We start from the raw sequence: 23654 nt of genomic DNA on the forward strand, positions 1-23654 counted from the left end.
GATAACAAATAATCTTAAATTGAAACTAGTATGGTAAAAAGTGGTTACAGTGTATATATGTAGATTCCTTTACATTTTTAAACAGCTTGAGTTTAGAAATGCAGGGCTGTCTGGTCACAGGGTTTGAGCAATAAGGTCACTGGATGATGACAAGGTGTGCTGAGACATGCCAACCAAACCTCTGTGAGCCTCAGAAGAGCCATGGAAGCCACTCAATTTGTACTGTGTGCTGCTGTGAACTGGCAGCTTCTGTTTAGAGAGAAAAAAAAAAAGCCAACTTTTGCTTGTTCTATATTGTAAGGCTCATGCTATGGTTTGAATGTGTCCCCTAAATTCTTATGTTGGAAGCTTGGTCCTCTGCAGCAGTGTTGGGAGGTAGGGCCCGATGAGAAATGATGAGGTCATGCAGGCTCTGCTCTCATGATGGTTAATGTTGCTACTGTGAGAACGGGTTAATTACTGGGAACAGGTTGTTATCGAAGGCTGTCTGCCCCTCTTGCCTCCTTTTTGTCTCCTGTACCCGCTTCTGTCTTGTGCCCTTCTGCCAGGGGACAATACAGCAAGGAGACCTTCACCAGATGGTCTTTGGTTTTGGTACCCAAAACCTTAAGAACTCTTCTATTTATAAAAGACACAGTCTGTGGGAATCACGTATAGACACACAACACAAACTAAGACTGCTTATAAATGCTCATATTTTACACTTCCCAGTTTGGAAACCTGCCAATGAGTAATGCTATTTTCTTTAATTACAACCATCACAGGTGGTCAGTGTGTTTACTCACTGTTAGAGAAACTGTCTCAAGTTTCTCTTATGATGCTGGAAAGAGCCAAAAATCCATTCCCAGGTCTTAGGGTGTAGAATTCAGCATCTTTCCAAGCTACACATGCTGGATATAGTTAGAAGATTGGTTCCTTTGGTGCTACAGGCAAATAGGACCCAGATTCCAGGACGGTAGCTACATTTTCTTGTGCTACCCATAGGGTCATCTTCCTTACTGTCCAGTGATCCATGAAGTCCTCTGCGTGGCTGGTCTCTCCCAGGATCCCTCAGCCTAGAACTTAATAACTGGTCACTCTGCCCTCACTGCAGACTGTTACAGACACTGATTGATCCTCATCCATGTTGGGCCCATGGTAAAAAGAGATGATTCTGCCATGTGGTGCCACCTTATTGATAGAGACTCCAGTATTCTAACCTGGTATAATATCATAGTAACAAATAAAAAATTTAATTTTCTATTTATGAAAATAAGGATGCGCTGTGAAGAGTCTAAAGTCTAACGTTCAGGAAATTGTAACTGCCAAGTGAATATGTAAGGCACTCAAATAACAAATATTTATTGCTTAGTCCCTTAAAAACAATTTATTACAAAAATAGTAAATACAATTTTTAGAAAATACACACATGTACAAAGATCGAAATAAAAGAACACTGAGAAATACTGATTGTTCTCTATTATACTGGGTATACCAACATCTAACCTGCTTTTTTAACTTAACTGTAAGTCATAAACATTTTGCCATATCAGTACACTTTTTTCTGTAACATTACTTTTAGAGCATATCAAACCATATTTAACCAATCCCCAATTAATTCATAATTAGAATATTTTGTGTTTTTCTAGTGTAACAGTTCTAGAACAACTTTGATTATAACCTTTGTGTAAATTCTTATAAATATTGAGTCAAAGGGGGCACACAACTTTTCAGGCTTTCCATATAAAATAAATACCAAATTAGACTCCAGCTAAGTGGTATCAGTTGACATTCCCAATAGCACCGTCCAAGTGGGCTAATTTATCTCCTTGATAATCTCAGGGTATTTCTAGTTATAACGTATCATTTTTATTTCTTGAGTCATCAACTGTACTTAGAAGAAGCTCTAAAAATCCAAAACGGAAGCTTCCTTTTAGATCCTCCCTATTAGAATCCATATGAAAGTACAGAATTACAATGACATGAGCAAAACTGAGGAGTGAGAGTTCTTAGCTTTTCTCCCCACCACATAAATTCAACTAGCAACTACCTAGAGGCAAGACAATTGCCCTGAATATGCCAGAAATTAGGAGTGAAGCTGTGACAACTCACTGAGCCACAGAGCCAAGAATAATCATGATCAGAGGGTAAAGAGAACGATTCTGTTTGCTCATGACACCCCTCCCCTAACCCACACAGCACCGCCCTTGGAGAACTTCTCTGGATTCACAGTTTCTACAGTGGGAAAAAGAGAGCAGGAGGTGGGCACTCGCCTTCCCCACTATTCTGAGATTCTTCACAGGGGGCACACTCTGGTCTTTTCCCACTGGAAGCATCGCAGGTGCCAGCGGGGTTAGCCTCCTAGGTGTAAATTAGAAACAAAGAACGGGGCGGGGCTCACAGCAGTCAACAAACAAATCAGAGCTGGTTGCAGGGAAACTGGGCTTAGGGCACCATTTGGCACTACAAGGGCTGTGGAGCTCACCGGCTTAAATACCAAAAAAGACAGTAAGCTTAGAATTTCTGGATAGACCTACTGTATAAGGACAATCACAGACAAAGCCAGATTGCAAAGACTGTTTATAAATACCTACATATTCAGTGCACAGATATCAGTGTACGACTACAAGGATGAAGAACAATCAGGGAAACGTGATGTCACCGAACAAAGCGCTAGTGACTGACTCTAAGGAAGCAGAGATATGTGATATTTCTGAGAGAATTCAAAATAGCTGTCTGAAGGAATAAAACTCACTGGTAAAAATAACTCAGGAACTGATAACCAAATGATGATGATGATTATGATGATGATGATGAAGAACAACCCAGAGGACTGGTTGAATTTGTTGCTCGAACCAGAGAAACACTGTCCTATTAGACGACACTATTTTATTGATTGATTGATTGATACTATTTTAAACAAATTGATTGGTAATTACTGTCAAGCAATTAAAGTCCTTTCTCCAGACACATATAAAGATGAAAGTTTTGCTCAAATTCAAGTGAGATTTAAAAGCTGAATTAAAAGCTATTCAAAAGCCAGATGATGCAGAAGTGGCTAGAGCAAACTCTAAGACATTTGCTTTTGTGCCTATGTCTTCTGCACAGTTTGAAATATCTCAAGATAATTTCAAAGAAAGTAAACACCTTCTTCACAAAGCTGTAAAACGTGGAGCAGTACCACTAGAAATGCTGCGAAGTGCCAAGCAGAATTGAAACCTCCAAGAAAACAGCTGCTTTCAGAGAAGGAAAAGAGTTTAATGGCATTGAGAATATTAACTACCCAAGAATCATTCTCTAGTTCATTGACCATTTACAGAATAGGAACATGCTGTTATTAGGCAATTAGGCAAGAGAAAGAAGAGGCATCCACATTGGAAAGGAGAAAGTTAAACTGTCCTTGTTTACAAATGACTTGATCGTTAACTATAGAAAATTTTTAAGGACTCCACCAAAAAACTATTCAAACTAAAAAACATTCAGTCAAGTTTCAGGATACAAAACCAACACACAAAAACTAGTATCATTTCTTTTCTTTTTTTTTTTTTTGAGACAAGATCTCATTCTGTTGTCTAGACTGAAGCGCAGTGTTGCAATTACAGCTCACTGAAGCCTCAACCTGCTGGGCTCAACCAATCCTCCCACCTCAGCCTCCCAAGTAGGTGGGACCACTGCACCTGGCTAACTTTTGTATTTTTTGTAGAGAAGGGGTTTTGCCATGTTGCCCAGGCTGGTCTCAAATTCTTGAGCTCAAGCAACCCACCTGCCTTGGCTTCCCAAAGTGCTGGGATTACAGCTATAAACTAGTATCATTTCTATATATTTATAGTGAACTAATTGAAAAAGAAATCAAGAAAATCCCATTTACAATAGCTACAAAAAAAATAGTAAAATACCTAGGAAGACATTGAACCATGGTGAAAAATCTCTAGGATAAAAACTATAAAACACTGATGAAAGAAACTGGAGACACAAATAAATGCAAAGTTATCCTGTGTTCATAGATTGAAAGAATTAATATTTCTTAAGTGTTCATACTCTCCAAAGCAATCTGCAGATTCAGCGCAATTCCTATCAAAATACCAATGACATTCTTCACAGAGACAGAAAAAAAAAATCCTAAAATTCATATGTAACCACAAAAGACCTTGAATAGCCACAGCAATCTTGAGCAAAAAGAACAAAGTTGGAGGCATCATAATACCTGACTTCAAAATATACCATAAAACTAAAGTTAAAAAACAGCATGGTTCTGGAATAAAAACAGACAGCTAGACCAGTGGAACAGAATAGAGAACCCAGGAATAGATCTACACATTTACAGCTAGCTGACATTCAACAAAGATGCCAAGAACACACATTTATTGAAAAGGAAGGACAGTCTTTCAATAAACAATGCTGGGAAAACTGAAAATCCACAAGCAGAATAATGAAATTAAACCCTTATCTCCCACCATATACATAAATCAACTCAAGCTGAATTAAAGACATAGATGAAGAACTGAAACTATGAAACTGCTAGAGGAAACACAGGAGAAATGCTTTATTACATTTGTACGGGCAAGAATTTTAAAAATAAGACTTCAAAAGCACAGAAAACAAAAGGAAACAATGGGTAAATCAAACTACATCAAACTAAAAAGCTTCTGCACAGCAAAGGAAACAAGCAACAGAGTGAAGAGACAACCTACAGATCGGGAGAAAATATTATATTTGTAAACTATACATCCGACAAAAGGTTAATATCCAAAATATATAAGGAACCCAAACAATAGTAAGAAAACAAATAAACCTATTTAAAAATGGGCAAAAGACCTGAATAGACTTCTCAAAAGAGAAGCAAATGGTCAATGGGTATATGAAAAAATGTTCAACATCACTAATCATCAGGAAAATGAAAATCAAAACCAAAATGAGATATCACCTCAGTCACCTCATACCAGTTAAAATGGTGATTGCCAAAAAGACAAAAGATTAGCTTTGTTTGGACGTTTATTTAAAAAAAGACAAAAGATAAGCGTTGGCAAGGATGTGGAGAAGAGGAAGCTTTTGTATGCTGTTGGAGGAAATGTAAATTAGTATACCCATTATGGCAAACAGTATGGAAGTTCTTTGAAATATTAAAAATAGAACTGCCATATGATCCAGCAATCCCACTACTGAGTATTTACCCAAAGGAAATGAAATCAGTACATCAAAAAGACATCTTCCCTCCCTGCAGCATTATTCACTATGGCGAAGATATGGAAGCAACCTCCGTGACCAACAGATGAATGGACCAACAAAATGGACATATACACAATGGAGTACTATTTAGCGATCAAAAAGAACGAAATCTTGTCATTTGCAACCATATTGTTGAATCCGTGGAAAACATTATGTTAAGTGAAATAAGCCGGGCACAGAAATACAGTGCATGATCTCACATTTAGAATCTAATGAGAAAATCTCACAGGAGAGAGTAGAATGGTGGTTAACAGATGCTTCGGTGTTTGGGAGCAGGGGAGAAGGGAGATAGTGGTCAAGAATATATAATTACAGTTGGATAAAAAGAATTGCTGGGTGTGGTGGCTCATGCCTGTGAACCTAGCACTTTAGGAGGCTAAGGTGGGCAGATGGCTTGGGCCCAAGAGTTTGAGACCAGCCTGGGCAATGTGGCAAAACCTCATCTCTACAAAAAATACAGAAGTTAGTCGGGAGCAGTGGCACACACCTGTGGTTCCACCTACTTGGGAGGGTGAGGCGGGAGGATTACGTAAGCCCAGGGGTTTGAAAGTACAGTGAGATCTGATTGTATCACTGCACTCCAGCCTGGGGGACAGAGCCAGACCCTGTCTCCCCAAAGAAATGAAAACAAAAGCTAAAAACCAGAATAGGCAAATATGTAGAGACAGATACTAGACAAGCAATTGCCTGGGGCCAGGAGGTATATGGTGGGGGACAGCAGAATAAGTTAGGAGAGAAAAATGAAAAATGATTATTTGTGGTTAAAAAGTGTATTGGGTGATGGAAATGTTTTAAATTGATAGTGGTGATGGTTGCAAAACTCTGAAAACATACTAAAAACCACTAGATGGTATACTTTAAATGGGTGATTTGTGTGATATGTGAATTACATCTCAATAACACTTTTTAAAAAAGTACTGAATTGTATCTCTTCAAAATGATGGATGCTTTGCTCAACTGGCAATATACACCAAGAACGTGAATGTCGTTAAACACCTTTGCCTAGTGGTAGAACCACAATTCCAGCCCCAGGACTACTGTTGAGGCCACGTTCTAGGTCCCCAAGAGTGGGCTCCTTCACAACAGGCACAGTCCCTCACTATAAACTCAGCCTACAGACCTAATGGCTAAGCAGTTGGCTGCTGGACCAAGGAAGGGCTGGAGGAGGATGGCAGGGCTCTAATATGGCACAGAATGACATCAAAACTCAACTGAAGATGTGCCTACCGAAAGAATGTGGAGCCCTGAGCCGAGGACAGGCAAGACATGGGCCTGCCTTATTTGCCCTGGGGACAGTACTCCACAAACCACACAGTTCTTACAAATCACAGCCAGTGAAAGTATGTTTCAAAATCCAGAAAGCTATTTAAAAAAGATCTCCACACTTTGAGATGTTAGTCTAGAAATCGAGTTTTCAAATTATATTCATTCCTCTAAATGGATTAAATTGCTATGTCTTGACTTGACAAAATTTTACCTTGGTAGATCATTCAATGAGGCAGCACTGTGCCCTTCTCTAAGTCTGTGGTTTTGTACCAACCCGTTCCTATCATCATTTCTCACAGCTCTTTGAAGCGCAAAGAGGTGGAGGACTTGGTAGACACTAAGGAGCAAGTTGTGATAAGAATCAGAAACCGATCCCAGCTTCTTAAGTCCCAACCAAGGTTTCATTAGCCAAACTCTACACAGAGATAAAATCTTAAGCCATCCATTAAAATCTTCATGTGTATTTGATAATAAACATTGTGCAGAGCAATGGTTAAGTCACTAACACATTCTCTTTAACAGCAATTTCAGTTTTATAAAACTACTTTCAGATATTATTTCATTTTGTATCATGAATTTTAAGTTTTCTCACTGTAGCTGGAATTAATTTCATTATAAAGAGAGGAGAAAGGGTTTAAAAATTAAAATGGTAATTTTAAAATGTTAATTAAGCAAAATATTCCATCCTATGTAAACATGATTAAACATCAAAAGAACCATTCAAACACACTGGTTTTACCAAAAAACATGAAAAAGCCAAATAATAAATTTTCATTTTAGCTAATCTTCCATTTCCTCATCTTATTCTAAGCAACTTAGGTCTCAATTTTGTAATGTGACATTATGATAATGTTTATGGATGGGTGTGTGATGGCTAATGCCTGAAATCCCAGCACTTTGGGAGGCCCAGGTGGGTGGGTGGCTTGAGCCCAAGAGTTCAAGACCAGCAAAACAGTGAGACCCTGTCTCTAGAAAAAATTAAAAACTAGCTGGGTGTGGTGGCACACACCTGCGGTCCCAGCTAGTCAGGAGGCTGAGGTGGGAGGATGGCTTGAGCCAAGGAGGTCAAGGTGGTGACCCATGATTGTGGCATTGCACTCCAGTCTGAGTGACAGAAAGAGACCCTGTCTCAAATAAAACAAAGCAAGAAAACAAAAGATGTTGATCATGTCCACCTCCACAGGACAATGAGATGTAATTATAACAGGAAATATGATAGATATGTTTCTGGGAGAATGAGAACATCTACCAGTACCGAATCAGCTTTGATATTCAGAAACATCAAAGATATATGGTCTCATCACTTAACACAGATGATACCTTGTAAGTTTCGTTTGTTTCTACTCTAAGTAGAAGGGTCTTCTTTCCAGAATGACATATCCGATGCACTGTGGAAGAAAGAAATATAAGGAATTACAACCTAAAACCAAAACTGGCCCCAGGAAGAAACGAATTGGAACGGCAGAAAGAGCTAGCAGATAAGAGCTGTGTCGGCTGGGCCAGCTCTCCAGGCATCAGAAGGGGAGTGGGCCCAGGTGGGCTCGAGTTCTCAGCGAGAAAGAAAGAGACTCCAAATGCTGCACTGTGGCACCCCACAGTACTCTGAGTGACCAAGGTAGTGGCGGTGAGGTGACAGAGGCTTGCTGTCCTTTCTGTCCCTGGGCCCTGGGGGACAGGAGCAAGCTAAGTGAACACACTGAAATGCAAGACCGACTGTGCGGTACATGCCGTGCTGAGCTAGAGTCTCTGCCCGGAGGGAAAGCACCAAGCTCTCAGGCAACAGCTTTATGAATTCTGGCTACTACACCAAGTCTACTCAATACACGAGCATTTTCACAACATCAATGAGAAACTGTTATTTAAAGTCTGAGTAAATTCTAGCTTTTCTTTTTAATGTCTTAAAAACAAAACAAAACAGCCATGAACAACATGAAGTGATATGTTTATCCAACTGTGTGTCATTCAATCAATTTTTAGTTGAAATGTTAGAGAGGGATAAATAAGTACAGTGTGTCGATGTGCGGTGCTGTGAGGACACAGACCAGTGAGTGGGAACACAGCGTCTATGGCCTCTCCCATCCTGACAAAGTCTCTGTGTGCCAACTCCAACCACAGGGTGCTAGGACAGCGCAGGGATGAAATACTGAAGGGAGACGTCCTCATGAAGCAGATGGAAATGCACCATCTTGTTAGTCACAATATCTGGAAAGAGAAGAGCCGTGATGGTAGAGACCTAGTGCATGCACATTTTCATTCCCACTTTGCAGAGCAGCCTTCCCGGCCTCCACCTGCTTTAGGCGTCTGTCTTCCCTGAGGCAGCTACGGAGGCCACAGTCTCTTATTCTCACTGCCACAGCTGACGCTGCATCCCCGCCCCAGCACTGGTGGCTCCCTGCGGCGAGGAGAGGAAGAGTGAAACTGCCAAGCCCTTGGCAAAACACCCAGCAGGCTGGCTTCCTGGCAAACCAGATTTACCCACATCAGCGTCCTTCTGCGGGGAAGAGCAGATCCTCATCATTGAAAAGAGAACTGTGCTCAGAAGCGCTCAGAGCCACGATCCCCAAGCACCTGGGACAGGCTGTGTCACACACTGCTGCATGGGATGGACCCCTGCATCTCAACAGTCTTGCCAATCCTGTGAGGGCCACAGCCAGCCACTGTGCTGAGTAATGGCTAAAATCCAAGGCATCAGGCATACAACCAAGCAGGGAAGTAAAGAGCACGTGAGGGCGGGCAGGAGCATACAGTGTGACAACCACGGAGATCTCGGGGAGTTGCAGCACAGCAGCCAAGGAAAGCACTCCAGCAGATGCAAGTGAGTGACGAGAAACCATGCGTGAGCAGGCTGCAGAGGCCAATCCCAGGAGATGGGAGGTTGGGGAAAGGATGGAAAAGCACACGCAGGAAGACAAACGTTCTTTAGGAGAGGTAGTGCAAGGGCACGGGGAGGCAGAGACTGAGGGTGGCAGGACCTAGATAGAGGAGGGGACAACTGAGCCAGCACCTGGAGGAGGCTGACACAGACAGAAAATGAGCTTTGGAAAGTTAAGGAGAAGGTATGAGAAGTTCAACCTAGGGTTTTTTGTGCTACACTTGGGTACACCAAACTGAACGTTGAGAAGACATGTAACTTAGTCAAGCACCTTTGATAAGAACTGTGTTGACCAGCCTTGGATTCAGAAGGTCCCCCAAATGTCAAGTTCAAAGACTGATGTTGTGCAGCACAGGGGTCCCCCACATCCTATGTTTCCGCACTCTGCAGAGAGGAGGTGTATTTCACCCTCTCACCATTTAGTGTGCTTGTCAGGACCAAGGGTCTGGGCATTGTATAGGAGCTTGTGAGAAATGCAGCCATGAGGCCCAGCCCAAACTATGAACACAAAGTCTGCTTTACCAGACCTCCAGGTGACCCCCATGCACATCAAGGTTCTGAGAAGCATCTTTAAGGACCCTGCACTACCACACAGCTCCCACTATGCTCAGCCCTAGAAATATGACACCATCTATGTCAAAGTTCCTTAAAATGCAGCACAGGTGCCTCACCCTAAAACTCCCGATGATCTGGGCTAGCCTAGCTTTTCCATCTCTAACCTAAAGCTGCTCCTCTGGTGATATCTCCCTCTGCGCCCATCACTCCAATTGATGCCCTCCCCAATTCCCAAACACCCATTGCCCCTCCCATGGTCTCTTCTGATTCTCTTCATGTCTCATTCAAAAGGGCTGGTCCTTGACATTGCCACCCAGAATATTCTGTTCCTTCTCTACAGCACACTGCAGATCCGAAGGGGATGAGGTGCAGTATGGGGCCAACCTCCCTCTCAGCTCAGCCTGGGAGCTATTCTACCAAATGTGGAACTTCAAATGCAGGCTGCAGTTTCTTTTAGGTTGCTGTGATTCTAGTAGTAAGGCAAAAAAAAATGCCTTGAAAAGCTCTTGGTAGGCAATGCCTTTCTCATGTGTGGTCAGCAGATGAAGAGGGCCGGAGCAGGTGTGTGACTGCAGAAGATGGGGCCCAGCCAGAATCAAGAGGCAACATTTAGCAACCAGCAGCTGAGGGACAGATAGCGGGCAGCAAGCACAGACCAGCACAGCCACAGAAAGGAAACAAGACATCACAAGGGAAAACTCAAATCCAAGCAAAACCATGTCTGGGGCTCTGAGTAGGTAAAATGAGATGACCATGGAGAAGGTGGGATGATCAGCACCCATCCTCCTGACAGTGCCTCCAGGTATGCTGGCCAAATGAGGCAGCACACAACCCACCTACCAACCAGTGTGGCTGCAGGTTTTCGGCCATAACAGAGTGCCCAGGGATTGTTTCTCTGCTGCCACCTTTAGGTCCTTTGGAATCCAGGAAAATCTAAAATACCCGACTGTCCTATGAAGCTAAAGTCTACATAATTGAGCTTTTTTTTTCTTGCATTTATGAGACTATATGTAATCTGTTAGACTCGAGTTGACAGAATTATTTAAAATATGAAAAATAAAAGAGAAGCAAACTCACTGCATAAGGCCTTTGTGGGATTTACTTGTTGTCCAGCAAGAAACTGTAGGAGCTTCCTAATATCTATGTGTACTTCAGCCATGTGTTCTGGGTTTCTGTCTTGAGAGGTGCTTTCAGAGGCTAAAATGACAGGAATGCTTTTAAAGACAACATCTTTACACATATCAGGAAACCTGGAGATGCTCAATGCATTTTACCTAAATAAATGATTCACCTTAGCACTGGTTTTACCATCCTAGAGAAAATTGTAAATGTTGTCATTCATTAAGCATTAGGTCCTAACTATTTAAACTACTATGATCATTTCCAGGGCCTCTTTATTTACAGGGGACTTGAAATATGACTCAATCTCCCTCTTTAGGTCAAAGAAAATTATATTTATTAGTACTCACTATGTATTTAAGAGTAAAAATATATACATTAATTAATACAGGGCCTGTAATTCCAAAGTGAAATTAAAAAAAAAAAAAAAAGAAAACATCCTTTCAACTTCTGAGAAAGTACCACAGTTAAGTCCCATCTTGTGTTTATTAAAATAAACAAATGAATGACATCAGAATGAATCACTTTATACAATATTATCACAGCCTTAACCATATGGATTCCACGCTGCTGAAATAGGATACTCTTAACTAGAAAATAAAAGTTCCTTGCAACTCTGTGCTAAAGTCTGTGTTTACATTCAAGCAAACCTGTAGTAACTTAATTCTAAAACTGACTAGGGCCTGTTTTTTGCTTCTGGAACACCTTGTATCATAAAATGACTTTCTCATCATCCATAGGAGTTTCTCTTGTGGTCTTTTGCCTGCTTTCCTGATCAGGCAGCCCCTGGGACTGTACAGCGGCCCAATTTCCAGCCATGATTCCAACCCCATCTTGGCTTATGACGCACCAAACTGTCTAATCGTCCTTTCTTTCCCCACCTACTGAACTGACTCCATCATCCCTAATTACCTTGTATGAGATGAGAAATGTGATCAAGTAAAACAGTCTTAAATCTGCTACACTAACTTCATACATACGGAAGGAACTAAAGGAGAATATAAGAACAAGTGTATCAACCCTTCTGAATCCATTCCAGTTAGGCGTAGAACAGGAATTGAAGAGCTGGAAGGGATCTTGGAGGTTATTCAACTTGAACTGAATTCTACAGAGGACAGAGACCCTGTATAGATCCCTTAGCTACTTGGTGGCACAGCCCCTCCCCCTGGTGGCTAACTGTCCCACTACGCTACAGTGATGCGTAGTCCAATCTCAATTCCTTTGTTATTTCCCCAAGCATGAAACAAAGTAAACTGAATTTCAACCTTTTTACATGAGGAGACCTCAATAGGTAGGTTATCTGAAACAAGTTACCAAAAGCAAAATATAACCCATTAGAAAACTTACCTAATGGAGGATTTCCAAGATCTTTAAAATGAGTTGTAACACATACTAATTCAGTTTCTATTTTCAAATTCAATTCTCCATCTCGGTTTGCTTCAATAACCTGCAAATTAAGTATTTTACATAGTCTTAAAAAAGGAAGACAAAAGGAAAAAACTCCATGGGCAGCAGCTTTCATGCAACCAGATCACAAAGTAACCTACAAAACCTCAAAACACCTCAGAGCACACTCAGACCCATGTGGTATCAGCAAAAGAGAGAAGATAAGGCCTAAGAGCCTAGAACTCAGAAATCTCCCAAAAATCTTAAAGGGGAAATCCCCTGCCTGCCTCCCGAAATGGAGAACTCAGTGAAGATGTGAAAACAGGTGGAACTCAGAAGGACTTGCCAGGAGACTACAGGAGCACAAGAGCAGCTCAAGGGAGGGCTGGGTGGAGCTGATGAGTGGGAGAGTCCTGCACTGAGAAGGAACCACAGAAGTAAGAGCCTCAATTGAGCAGAATGGGCATGTCGGGCAAAAAAAGGGAATGAAACTTTAAATGATGGAAAAAGAGGGACAGATCTCAGAAAGTCCTGGGAAGTGGAGAGGATGCATGTTTTAATATTTTGTGGTAACAAAAAATGGAGAATTCTAGAGTCACAAAGTTAGAAAACTATTCTGGTCCACTCCCACTCCAACATTGAAACTTCCTCTTAAAAGAACCAGGAAAACCACCTACAACAGCAACAAAAATGGATTGTGGTCGACTTCCGTATGATATTCGGAAAAAAGAAAAGCAGAAATTGTAATACCTAAATAGCACACTTAGAAACCTAAAGGCACTCTGCAAACTAGATGCAGAGTATAGCCTATTATTTCAAGACCAACTAAAAGAAATGAACAGTGATAGAAGCTATGAAAGAACAACATAAATCTGAAGCAGGAAAGCTCAGACATGAGATGACCACACAGCATGCACATATGAAAACACAGCCGACAACACAGGAAGTAATTAGAAATTTAAGAAAAAATTTCAGAAACAGAAACTAGTTTAGAAGGAAGAAGACTGGAGCAAACAGGCATTACAGAGAGAATAGTAAGAGAAACTGGGATGGAAAGGAGAAAAATAAAATTTAACAAACAAAAAAAGACATAAAATGGATTTGGCAGAAAATAATAAAGAAGATGGTGAAGAAGACCCAAGCCCTCTGAGTCCCAGAAAAAAAAAAAAAAAAAAAGCACTGGAAAAGAAATGCTGTCCACTATAGCTGAAAACGTTCCTGAAGTGAATGAAGTGTTGGGCCCACATACTGAAAGGACACACCACACCTGGGAAAACTGACCTTGGATGCCAAGACAACTGGATTTTTTAAAAATGGAAAAAATACCGATGGTATTTAGTCCCCACCTTTAAGTAAATAAATCCAAGCTGTGAAACAAAATCAGAATGGAATCATCTTTTTGATAGCAATAATCTACACCAGCAGAGAATGCAGTACAGTGAGCCATACTGACATCGAACCCGTGACAGCCAATGAAATCCTATTCCCGTGAGTCCTTCCTGAGTGATACGCTAGAGAATAAGCTTTTGATAACAAAAAAAAAAGATTGGAGAAGTTACAGCATAAACAGTATGAGCCTTATTTTGATCTGTAGAACCAAAACTAAACAACAGGAGTGAAGGGGACAGAACACGTAATAATTTTATGCTTCGATGATGTAGATATAATATAACTATTACAAAACAGGAAAGGGGAAAATGAGAAAAGAATGTGAAAATTAGTGTCCTATTTTTATAAAATATAAATAAACCAGCTGTTATAACTACACATTTAATGTGACTATAAGGCCTTTAGAATCTCATGGGAACATAGCTATTTATTTAGAAAATAAACTCATGTTGGAAAATGAAATTTCCAAATTCAGAAAGGTCTGGGGCTGCTGTCGGGTTACCAGGACTGAGGATGTCTGAGCCAAACTCCACACACCCAGGCTACCAGACTTCTGCCTCTCCCTCACATACCATCGGACACCCCTCTTCTACTCCTGCTCTTGCTGCCCTGGGACTGTCTCCACAGGTCACAGGGGGCTCCTTTCCTTTGAAGCTCTTCTCTACCCACCCCAGCAACCAATCAGTTCTTTTAATTGGACGGAACCTATAAATGAAGCATATGCCAGTGTGGTTTGAGGTTATGCTAACCTATCTGGGTCCACTCCCATACCTACAATGAGAGTTCCTCCTGAAAGAACCAGTACATATTATTTCTCTTTATGCTGTTGCTATCTGCCCAGTATTAAAGCCTAAGAGGTCTTTGGAAAGCCTGTGTGTGGTCCGCTAGACAAGTGCCACCTAGTATCTAGTCTTACTTAGGACCATTGCATCCTCATTGTGCCACAGAGAAAAAACAGAGAGGGCACCTGTCTTCACAGCTCTGTATCACTGTCCACGTTTACTGAATACAATGTAGTCTTCCTTGTTCTTATTCCTTAAAATTGGTGGACTCTGAATATTTTTCATTCCAGAAACAAAATAAAGTTTTTCTAACTTGAGTGAGCTCTTATTTCTGAGTTTTTGACATTAATAAAAAAATAGTGCCCCAAACTTACTTGTTGTATAATCTAGTACATTAACCTTTGAATGAGAAATATTCATTTTTAACCCTTTTCTTTCATTAATCCAAAAATATACTGTTATATTTCCACTTCCTATATCTAGAACAATAGGTGACTGAAATAAAATATATAAAACAATCTTTGTGAATATGCTGGACTGCTTACTGGAGCTCTGTAAGGCTAACACAGGACTTATGCTCATTTGTTGTAAACAACCACACACCCAAGATCTGTAAATTCCCACTGTTTTGAAAAACAATGTTTTAGATATAAATAAATAAATACGTACTCAAAAATGCAACTTGCAATGGTCCTAGATGCACTTTAGGCTTAAATACTCTCTTGCGTTTTCTTCCAATTCCTAAAAATCTCAGTGACAGAACATTAGGTTCCAACTCCCTCCTAACCAGACCTGGTGTCCAGCACATGGTGGCCTTAAATCAATACTTATTGAAGAAACGAACAAACAACTAATTCTCTGAACACTGCTCATGTCTATTTTTATGATTCAGTTATTTGGAATATTATGCATATCAACACACTTGATTTCTTAAGTATCTGGGTAAGATTTTCAATGATTTCCTTAATAACAGTCACCTATTGTTTATTGAATGCTGACTATACTGGGCACCTAATAAAAATTATCTCTAAATTTATAAAAAGTAACAAAGCCCTGTCACAGCTGCACTGTTATCCGCATTTGGGGTAGTATCCAGCACTGGGCACTCACTGCACAGCACAGCCTGGAGCTAAACCCAGGTGTGTGGCTCCAATGATTCCCCTCTTCCACAGCATGACTCCTAAACCTAGACTCTCTGGGTTTCCATCATTAAGGTGACCCTGCAAAGCTCTATTTCTCAGATAACATTTGAAATACAATAAAGTATAGCACTGATACGGTTTGTTTTGGCTCTGTACCTTCACCCAAATCTCATCCCAAACTGTAATCCCCAACTGTCGAGGAAGGGACCTGGTGGTAGGAGACTGGAACATGAGGGCAGTTTCCCCTATGCTGTTCTCATGATACTGATGGAGTTCTCATGAAATCTGATGGTTTTAAAAGTGGCAGATTTTCCTGTGCTCTTCTCTCTCCAGCTGCCACGTAAGACGTGCCTTGCTTCCCCTTTGCCTTCTGGCATGATTGTAAGTTTCCTGAGGCCTCCTCAGCTATACAGAATTACAAATCAATTAAACCTCTTTTGTTTATAAATTACCTGGTCTCAGGTAACATCTTTCATAGCAGTGTGAAAACGGAGTAATATAGGCGCACATCACAAAGCACTGCTACTTGATATGGTCTGAGGATAGGCAGCATGGACATCCTCCAGGAGCTGGTCAGAAACAGAGCCTCAGGCTCCAGCTCAGACCTCCCAAATCAGAACCTGCACTTTAACCAGATCCCAGCGGATTCACACACACGGAGGAGTTTAGAAGCAATGTCTTAAAACACAATGTAGATTCCTTCAGTTCTTACTTCTTTTTCTGTTCCTGCAGGAGTCACATACACAACCCACCCCATCAGTCACATCTCACATTTAATGAAAGAAGGAAGTGATTGAGCATCTCTCATTGGAAGGTGGACATTTTTAGTATGTTTGGTCTACCCATTCTCCTTACTTCTATTGCCTATTCAGATATAGAAGTCTGGATACCCAGGAAGACCTCATTAAGTACTTTGCTACAGTAACTTGATAACTTTCCATTTAGTAATTCCAGATTGTAGTAGCCACTCCACAAAATTTCTACATATTTTTAACTCCAAAAAAGAGAAAACAAAACCCCTCTAATGATTCTAAGCTACCCTTCTACCTCTCTACTTTGCTGACTCATTTCCATTGAACAGAAAGAACAAACAAATGCCATCCTTCAGTTAACTGCCCTGTCTTTTCTCTCCTGGGCCTCTCTGAATTTCTCTGGAAGTCCCCAGGGTATCCCTAGATGAAGCCAGGCTGACAACTGGATCAACATCGCTGCAGTCACAGGCAAAACCAATGTCTGCACAGTGCATACTGCTTCATGGAAAACAGATTTCAAATTAAAATGAGCTCTATATAAAGTTATGAAGGTAAAGCTTTGAGTTAGACAGGCCCAATGATAGCATTGCTCTTAGTGAGAAGAATTCTAGAAAAAAACAGCTCAATGCACATTTTCTGGGCTTCAAAAAACTTTTGTGATTTCAAAGACCTCTTGAACCTAATTTCGTTCCAGATCCATGTAACACTTATTGCTGCCTACTGCGTGGCAATCCCACACTGGGTAGCTGGGACACAAAGATGATTAAGACAGGGTTTTCCTTATCAAGAAGCCGGTGGTTCAGGAGACATTCTGAGATACTAGCAGGTGATTTATCATGTACACTGGACAGCTCACCTCCATGGAGGAGGCACTTCCAGAGGGGTGATGGGGAAAGGTCTGTGAGGAAGCATAAGAATGGCTAAGTGCCTTCAGGGAGATGGAGAGAAGAAGCCATGTGCCAAATGGCAAAGAAAGTGAACCAAAAGGAAGAGGCAGTGTGGGGGGATACCAGAACCCAGCCTAGTTCTGCAGGGAGCGTGTGGCAACAGAACAGAATGTGGCTACAGAGGTGGCCTGGCACACTATGAAGATCAAAAGTTTATGCTTCATCAGGTGGACAGTGGTTTTTAAAAGATTCAGGGACATAACCAAGTGTGTTTTTTGGGGTGGGAGTGAGCAGGGGGTGGGGCGGTAAGCGAAGGAAGAATTCAGAATAACCCCAGGTGTGAATTAGGATAATCCACACAACTCCCACCACTGTCACACATTTTGAGCCTTGTGGCCATAGGAGATTTTCACAAAATAAACAGAAACATAAAAGTGCCCTCCAGCTTGGCGTGAGAGCTGCCTGGAATAAAGGGTGCTATGGTGTGGCAAATCATTGTCCCTGGTTCACTGAAAGACACATGACATGCAGATAGGACACTCCAAACTCACTGTCAATAGTATCAGTGACTCACAGTAAAATACAGGCACACTAGCAGGTTAAAAAAAACAATGTTCCATCCGAAATAAGAGGAAAAAGAGGCAGAACAGCTGAACAGATTCTTAATATACTATAAATATAAATAAAAGGGATTAAAGGCAAATATAAAAGCTTTCCTCAGTGAATGAGAGTTGAAAAGTATTAAAATAGGTTTCTAAATCCAACTAGCAATCTATCTGCAAGTTCTCAACACCAGCCAGGACCTCCTGAGTGGGAACTTGGTTAGGAGGTGACTGCCTGCATGGACCACTGCACGGTGAGCACCCACACCTCAGCCCACAGGGAAGCTGCCTCCCAGAGTGTGTAGCCACGTAGCCCCACTCAATACTTCAGAGTTATTTTCTAAAGAAGTTGTAACTTACAAGGTGACTGCTGATGTTTTTCATTTTTTCCACAACACTCTTCATAGTCTTCAAGACTGGTAAATAAATACTAACCTATAAAACCAATAAGAAAACCAGTATTAAAAATATTAATATACTCTAGTAAGGACAAGTGTTCCATAACTAACTCTGGAACACATGCATGCTCAAAAACTACAGAGTACTATTTTAAAATTTTCTGAAATAAAGTTCTTTTAAAAATATAAGAAGAAAATCAATTCTATTTCACTATCTCATGGATGCTCAAGCAAAATCAAAGAATGGAATGCCTGACTCTGGTTCCCTCAGCAACCATGTCCCTGTGGGCATTCTTCTGGTTCAAGAAGGAATAGGGTACTTCGGCTGAGATGCTCCTGTATTGGTCTAGGGGGAAGAAAACTCAGGCACACAGCAGGAGGCCTTCCTCTAAGGGACATTTACACCTAGGATTCAGGGGCCTTTTCCATGCTCTGTGCAAAAATACGGCAAGCAGTCACCCAATCATACTCGAGTCTGTTAGCAAGTGTGCTCTATAAAACACGGGCTTTTTCAAAATCAGCATAGATCCCTTCGAGTAAAAGTCAAGTAATTATTTTACCCAGCATAATTTTGTAATTTCTTAAGTAAATTGTGAGCAAGAGGCAAGGGGTCCTTTGGCATCATCTTTACTTTCAGGGGCTCTAGGGTTAACCATCAGCATGACTGTTAACCCAAAACCTAAGCCATGAAACTCCTCTCTCCTTGGCTTTTGTGCACATCCAGATGCTGCTTCTGACAGGCTGAGGAAAAGATCAAGTCCTGCGAAACCCATATTGGTGCTGAAGGCCAAGAATACTAACAAATACTAATTGTCCGCCAACAGATCATTTCAGTTTTGTTTTGTTTAAGTGATGTTACTGAGTGAGACATTTTCCACATATAGGACAGCATGGCATTTCTGTCATATGCAACATGTCCTAAGATGCTTTATGTAAATATCGAAAGGCAAATATTCTAATGTTTTCCTTATGTATCCTTTAAAAATAAAATATACTGCAAGACTACAACTAAAATCAGAGAATTCTAGTCATGCCATGTAATGTGGGGTGTACAACAGGACTGCATCACTTACATCGGGATCTGGGACCATCGGTTCTTGTAAGTCCTTCCACAATTTCCTAGGAATAACCTTTATGGGGATGTCATGTGTCGCAATGCGGGTACTGCTTGACATAGAAAACTGCCAAGAAAAGAATTAATCTTTTATGTTAATATTAACAACAAAACAAACCCAAAGACCCGAGGATAAAAAAGTTGAAACGACAAACCTAAGTGGAATGTTGTCAATTTATTCACTCAAAAGCCATTCGACCAGTATTTATGACACGTACTCAGGGTACTTTCAGGAACCGGGAAGTGTGGTGAATGAGACAAAAAGGTCCCCAGTGTTCCAGTGGAACAAACAGATCAATAAAAAGGCAAACGATTGAAATTATATCAAACGCTCATTAGAGCCATGAGACAGCACAGCACGGTGACCAGGGTGAGTGTGGGGGGCTTCCTTAGACTGGGGAGGCGACATTCCAGATACCACCAAAGCCGGGAGGAGTAGCATCCACGGGAAGACAGGAACAAGGGGACAGTGTTTCAGGCTGGGGAAATAGCATATGGAAAGCCGTGAGGCAGAAAGAAGCAAGCCTGCTATGTTGAGGCAACTGAGAAGGCCATTCTTTGGGCATAGGACACTCAGTGTGTTGCAGTTTCTAAACAGTTAAAATGCAAACTGTATTTTTCTATTTCTAGGGGCGACTATGAGAGTCACAGACCAAAAGATTTTGCACTTTTAGATAGAAAAGTATTACATGTTACTATCTTGCTTTTCCTTAAGCAATAGAAAAACATACCAAACTTATATCGTGACATGAAATACCCTAATTAGCTCTAAGAACTGCCTGATTGCAAAAAGTTGAGACTTATGAAGAAAAGCTGAGGAATCCTTTTCCACGGAAAGCTTGAAACTAAATATAATACTCACCCATAGATGGATAAAGTATATATAATGGCAAAAACCACAATTACCATTGCACCAACTGAATACAATATATAAGGAGAGCTGTAAGAGAACAGAAGACTGGGGCAAGGGCAGCATTGGCGACGAGCACTAAATGAAGAGAAGGTTTCAGAGTGAGAAGGAAATAAACTGCAAGTGGAAGCCCAATATCACCAAAGCCTGGGAGTTCAGAAAGAATGAGACACATCTAGGGAAAGCACTCAGGGGATCACAGTTTATAATTTGGTCCCTAAGATGGATTGGGCCATATGTGAAGGGCTTTGGTCATGTTAAGAAACATGAACTTCAGGCCAGGCGCGTGGCTTATGCCTGTAATCCTAGCACTTTGGGAGACCAAGGTGGGTGGATCACCTCAGGTCAGGAGTTTGAGATGAGCCTGGCCAACATGGCAAAACGCTGTCTCTACTAAAAACACAAAAAATTAGCCAGGCATGGTGGCGGGCACCTATGATACCAACCACACAGGAAGCTGAGGCAGGAGAATTGCTTGAACCTGGGGGATGGAGATTGCAGTGAGCTGAGATCGCACCACTTCACACCAGCCTGGGCGAAAGAGCAAAACTCCATCTCAAAAACAAAACAAAACAAATCAAAACAGAAATACGAACTTCATCCTGTGAGTAGGAAGAGCAACTCTGTGTTGTATGTGTACACATGAGTTTGTGTATTTGTGTGTTTGGGGGACAGCTGTGCACTCAATTCATCTGGCAGGAGCATACAAAACACAGGTGTACTGAAGAATGAGGGCCCATTAAAGGCAGGGTGGGAGTGAAGAGAAAACATGCCAAAGACGAAAATCGATTGAAATCATGATTTCTAGACAAGGTGACAACACCACTACAAGAAATAAAGAGGCTGGAAGTTTTATGACTTGTAAAAGGCAGCATTCTAGCTGAATGCATATGATCACAACACTATAAAATGAGGAGGAACTGACTCTAATGCAAAATATAGTTATGGACCAGATCTTTAAATTTAAATAAGCCAAATAGTTTTCAACAATATTTATTGTTATAAAGGCTAGGCTAACTACATCTATTCCTTCGAGGCCAAGATTTCCGTGGGAAATTTCAGAAACCCTGACTCTCCTACTCACCAGCTCCACGGAGACTGTGAGGCAGGGAAAGTGTTTATTAGTCAGTTTGATTTTCAAGGCTCTGGCATTCTGGGCAGTTTTCAAGGCTCGTGATAAGTTTTCCGATGTTAGCTCTAAATAAATCTCGTTGTTTTCTGCAGAGAAACCCTCCATTTGAAATTCGCTGAAGAAGTTCTCCTAAAGGAAAAAAAAAAATGGGGGATGAGGGAGGGCATTTGTGGTCTTTCCAATGACAATCTGTAGCGTGTGCAGGCCTCTCAGAAGCTTTTGCTCACCTGTTCCAGCTCACACCACATGCTCACCCCTCCATTAGCCAGCTTGTCACAAAGGATGAAGTTAAGCTTGTCAGGGCTGATGCGGAGGGTACAGGTTTTGGCAAGCTTGGCTATCATGTTACTGATTCCTAAAGCAGGAGTTAAAATAAGGAATTACTAAAATGCACATCATGTATCCTAGACACCAACTTATTTTGCACAATTTCTTGTTCATCATGGTGCAACTTCCCGGTGAAAAACATAACGACTTACGTTTGTATCACACTGGAAAGTACTTTAATACCTCTGATGTCATGCAATTCTCCCAACAAACCCAGGGAGACGTACAGCACACATCTTCAGTGTCCTACCAGTCATTCATTCATTCAACATAAACTTACTGACTACTGGATACTGCAACAGAGTTGAATGCAAAGTTAGGCACTGTCAGGGGGGAGGGACGAATGGAGCCTTCAAGGAATGTCAAAGCCTGATAAAGCCGTCTAGGGGAGCAGTGGCCGCTTTTTTAAAAAGCCACGTGATCAGAATCAAGTTTCAGAAACGTCTCTTGAAAGCTGCCTTCATCCCTACAAGTCCCTACGGCCCACCCCGCGCCCTCCCGCGGCTTCCATAAGCACCCCCATCCCGGACCCCATCCTCCAGCGGCCCCTTCCTGCGCCCATCCCCGCTCTGATCCTCCCCCGCGGTCCCCACCGCGCGCTCACTGCCTTTTTCCGTTCCTCCCTCGCTCCCCTCGGGCCTCCTTGCTCACGTGTGAAGTGGTTCAGACAGGCCCCGTCCACTATCTTGCCCCGAAACTTCATTGCTGCGCGGCAGGGTCTATGGGTAGCGGATAAGTGTCTCACCCTGAGCGTCCCCGCCCGGAAACAGGGCGGCGCGCACAGTGGTTCCGCCCGACTAGGGCTACGCGGCTCTTAGCAGAGTAGCCTCCGGGCCACGCCCCGGGGAAGGTGGGGCCACGGGTCACGCCCCACTGGAGGTGGGGTCACAGGTCAAGGATCTCGGGTCACGCCCTGGGGGAGGTGGGGTCCCAGTTACTGGGTTTGCCTCCTTGCTCCGGGGTGATGGTGGGATCTGCTTTTTGTGAGGCAGAGGCTTCAAGCTCCTGATGTGGGGACGGGTTCTGAGAATTCACGTTTTGAAAGAATTTTGTGACACCTATTTCAAGTTCTATTCTAAAATATCCAAATAAAATTAATCGTCTATAAAGGTTAAACAATACTATCTCTTAAATATGTCTCTCTAAGGTAGAGCAGCTTTAAACTCTCCAATCTCAGATGACGGTACCGGTACTTCGGTATTGAAGCATCTTGGTTAAGGTTCTGAAAATCGTTTTAAATGACTTTTTAAAAAAATGGAACATATTACTGGCTAGTTGGTAAAGGCAAGATGCTTAAAGAACACTGACGTTAAGTGATAATTCTGCAGTTTGTCTCAAGACGAACTTTACTACCTCCAATAAAATTCTTATTAGCATAAGTAACGTCAGTAGGATTTTTTTTAAGGAAATAAATTTTAAAGGGGGTAATGCAGCAAGCAACACTGTATCTAATTTGCTTTTTCAAAGCCTGAAGATCATTTATGTTAATAATTGTTATTTTTAATGCCCTTTGCAAATAGGAGCCTAGAACCTTGTCTTTAACTTGACATATAAAATCAAGATAATTATAAAGGAGATTATTATTATTATTATTATTATTATTGAGATAGAGTCTCACTCAGTCCCCCAGTCTGGAGTGCAACGGCTTGATCTTGGCTTACTGCAACCTCTGCCTCTGGGTTCAAGTGATTCTCCTGCTTCGGCCTCCCAAGTAGCTGGGATTACAAGCATGTGCCACCACGCCGGGCTAATTTTTGTATTATTAGTAGAGATGGGGTTTCACCAGGTTGGCCAGGCTGGTCTCCAACTCCTGACC

General features: G+C 41.7%; 2 protein-coding genes across 6 annotated transcripts in view; both read right to left on the reverse strand.

Annotated features, from left to right (window-relative positions):
• The window catches only part of PKD1L1 (polycystin 1 like 1, transient receptor potential channel interacting), a 180849-nt gene extending 172218 nt beyond the window's left edge, over positions 1-8631 (reverse strand). The window contains exons 1-2 of the mRNA XM_035253357.3: positions 8514-8631; positions 7792-7859 (exon numbers count right to left, since the gene is read on the reverse strand). The gene's annotated coding sequence lies outside the window, so the exon portion shown is untranslated. The remainder of the gene's footprint in view (positions 1-7791; positions 7860-8513) is intronic.
• On the reverse strand, positions 1340-22581 carry HUS1 (HUS1 checkpoint clamp component). 5 transcript variants are annotated; one of them, XM_078342410.1, is made up of 9 exons: positions 22490-22581; positions 21991-22131; positions 21739-21866; positions 21464-21640; positions 19429-19536; positions 18318-18392; positions 12365-12464; positions 10976-11095; positions 1340-8673 (listed from the first exon to the last, which is right to left on the reverse strand). In XM_078342410.1, the coding sequence occupies exons 3-9, from the start codon at positions 21853-21855 to the stop codon at positions 8591-8593; spliced, it is 780 nt and encodes a 259-aa protein (XP_078198536.1). In that variant the 5' UTR covers positions 21856-21866; positions 21991-22131; positions 22490-22581; the 3' UTR covers positions 1340-8590. The 5 variants fall into 5 exon arrangements, 3 of the variants coding, with proteins under 3 accessions (XP_078198536.1, XP_035109249.3, XP_078198537.1); XR_004727846.3 differs by lacking the exon at positions 21991-22131 and having other exon boundaries at positions 4499-7859; positions 8514-8673; XR_013523866.1 differs by lacking the exon at positions 21991-22131 and having other exon boundaries at positions 4499-7859; positions 8514-8673; positions 22443-22581.
• Between the last annotated feature and the right edge of the window lie 1073 nt (positions 22582-23654).

The sequence above is a fragment of the Callithrix jacchus genome, chromosome 11 (assembly GCF_049354715.1).
Source record: "Callithrix jacchus isolate 240 chromosome 11, calJac240_pri, whole genome shotgun sequence".
Taxonomy (NCBI): domain Eukaryota; kingdom Metazoa; phylum Chordata; class Mammalia; order Primates; family Cebidae; genus Callithrix; species Callithrix jacchus.

Coding starts and splice junctions, on each gene's coding strand:
- HUS1 (XM_035253358.3), bottom strand. CDS start 22,541: ATGAAGTTTCGGGGCAAGATAGTGGACGGGGCCTGTCTGAACCACTTC. Junction 18,393..19,428: donor CGATGGTCCCAGATCCCGAT/GTAAGTGATGCA, acceptor TTGGTTTTATAG/GTTAGTATTTATTTACCAGT. Junction 12,465..18,317: donor AAAACATCAGCAGTCACCTT/GTAAGTTACAAC, acceptor CTTAATTTGCAG/GTTATTGAAGCAAACCGAGA.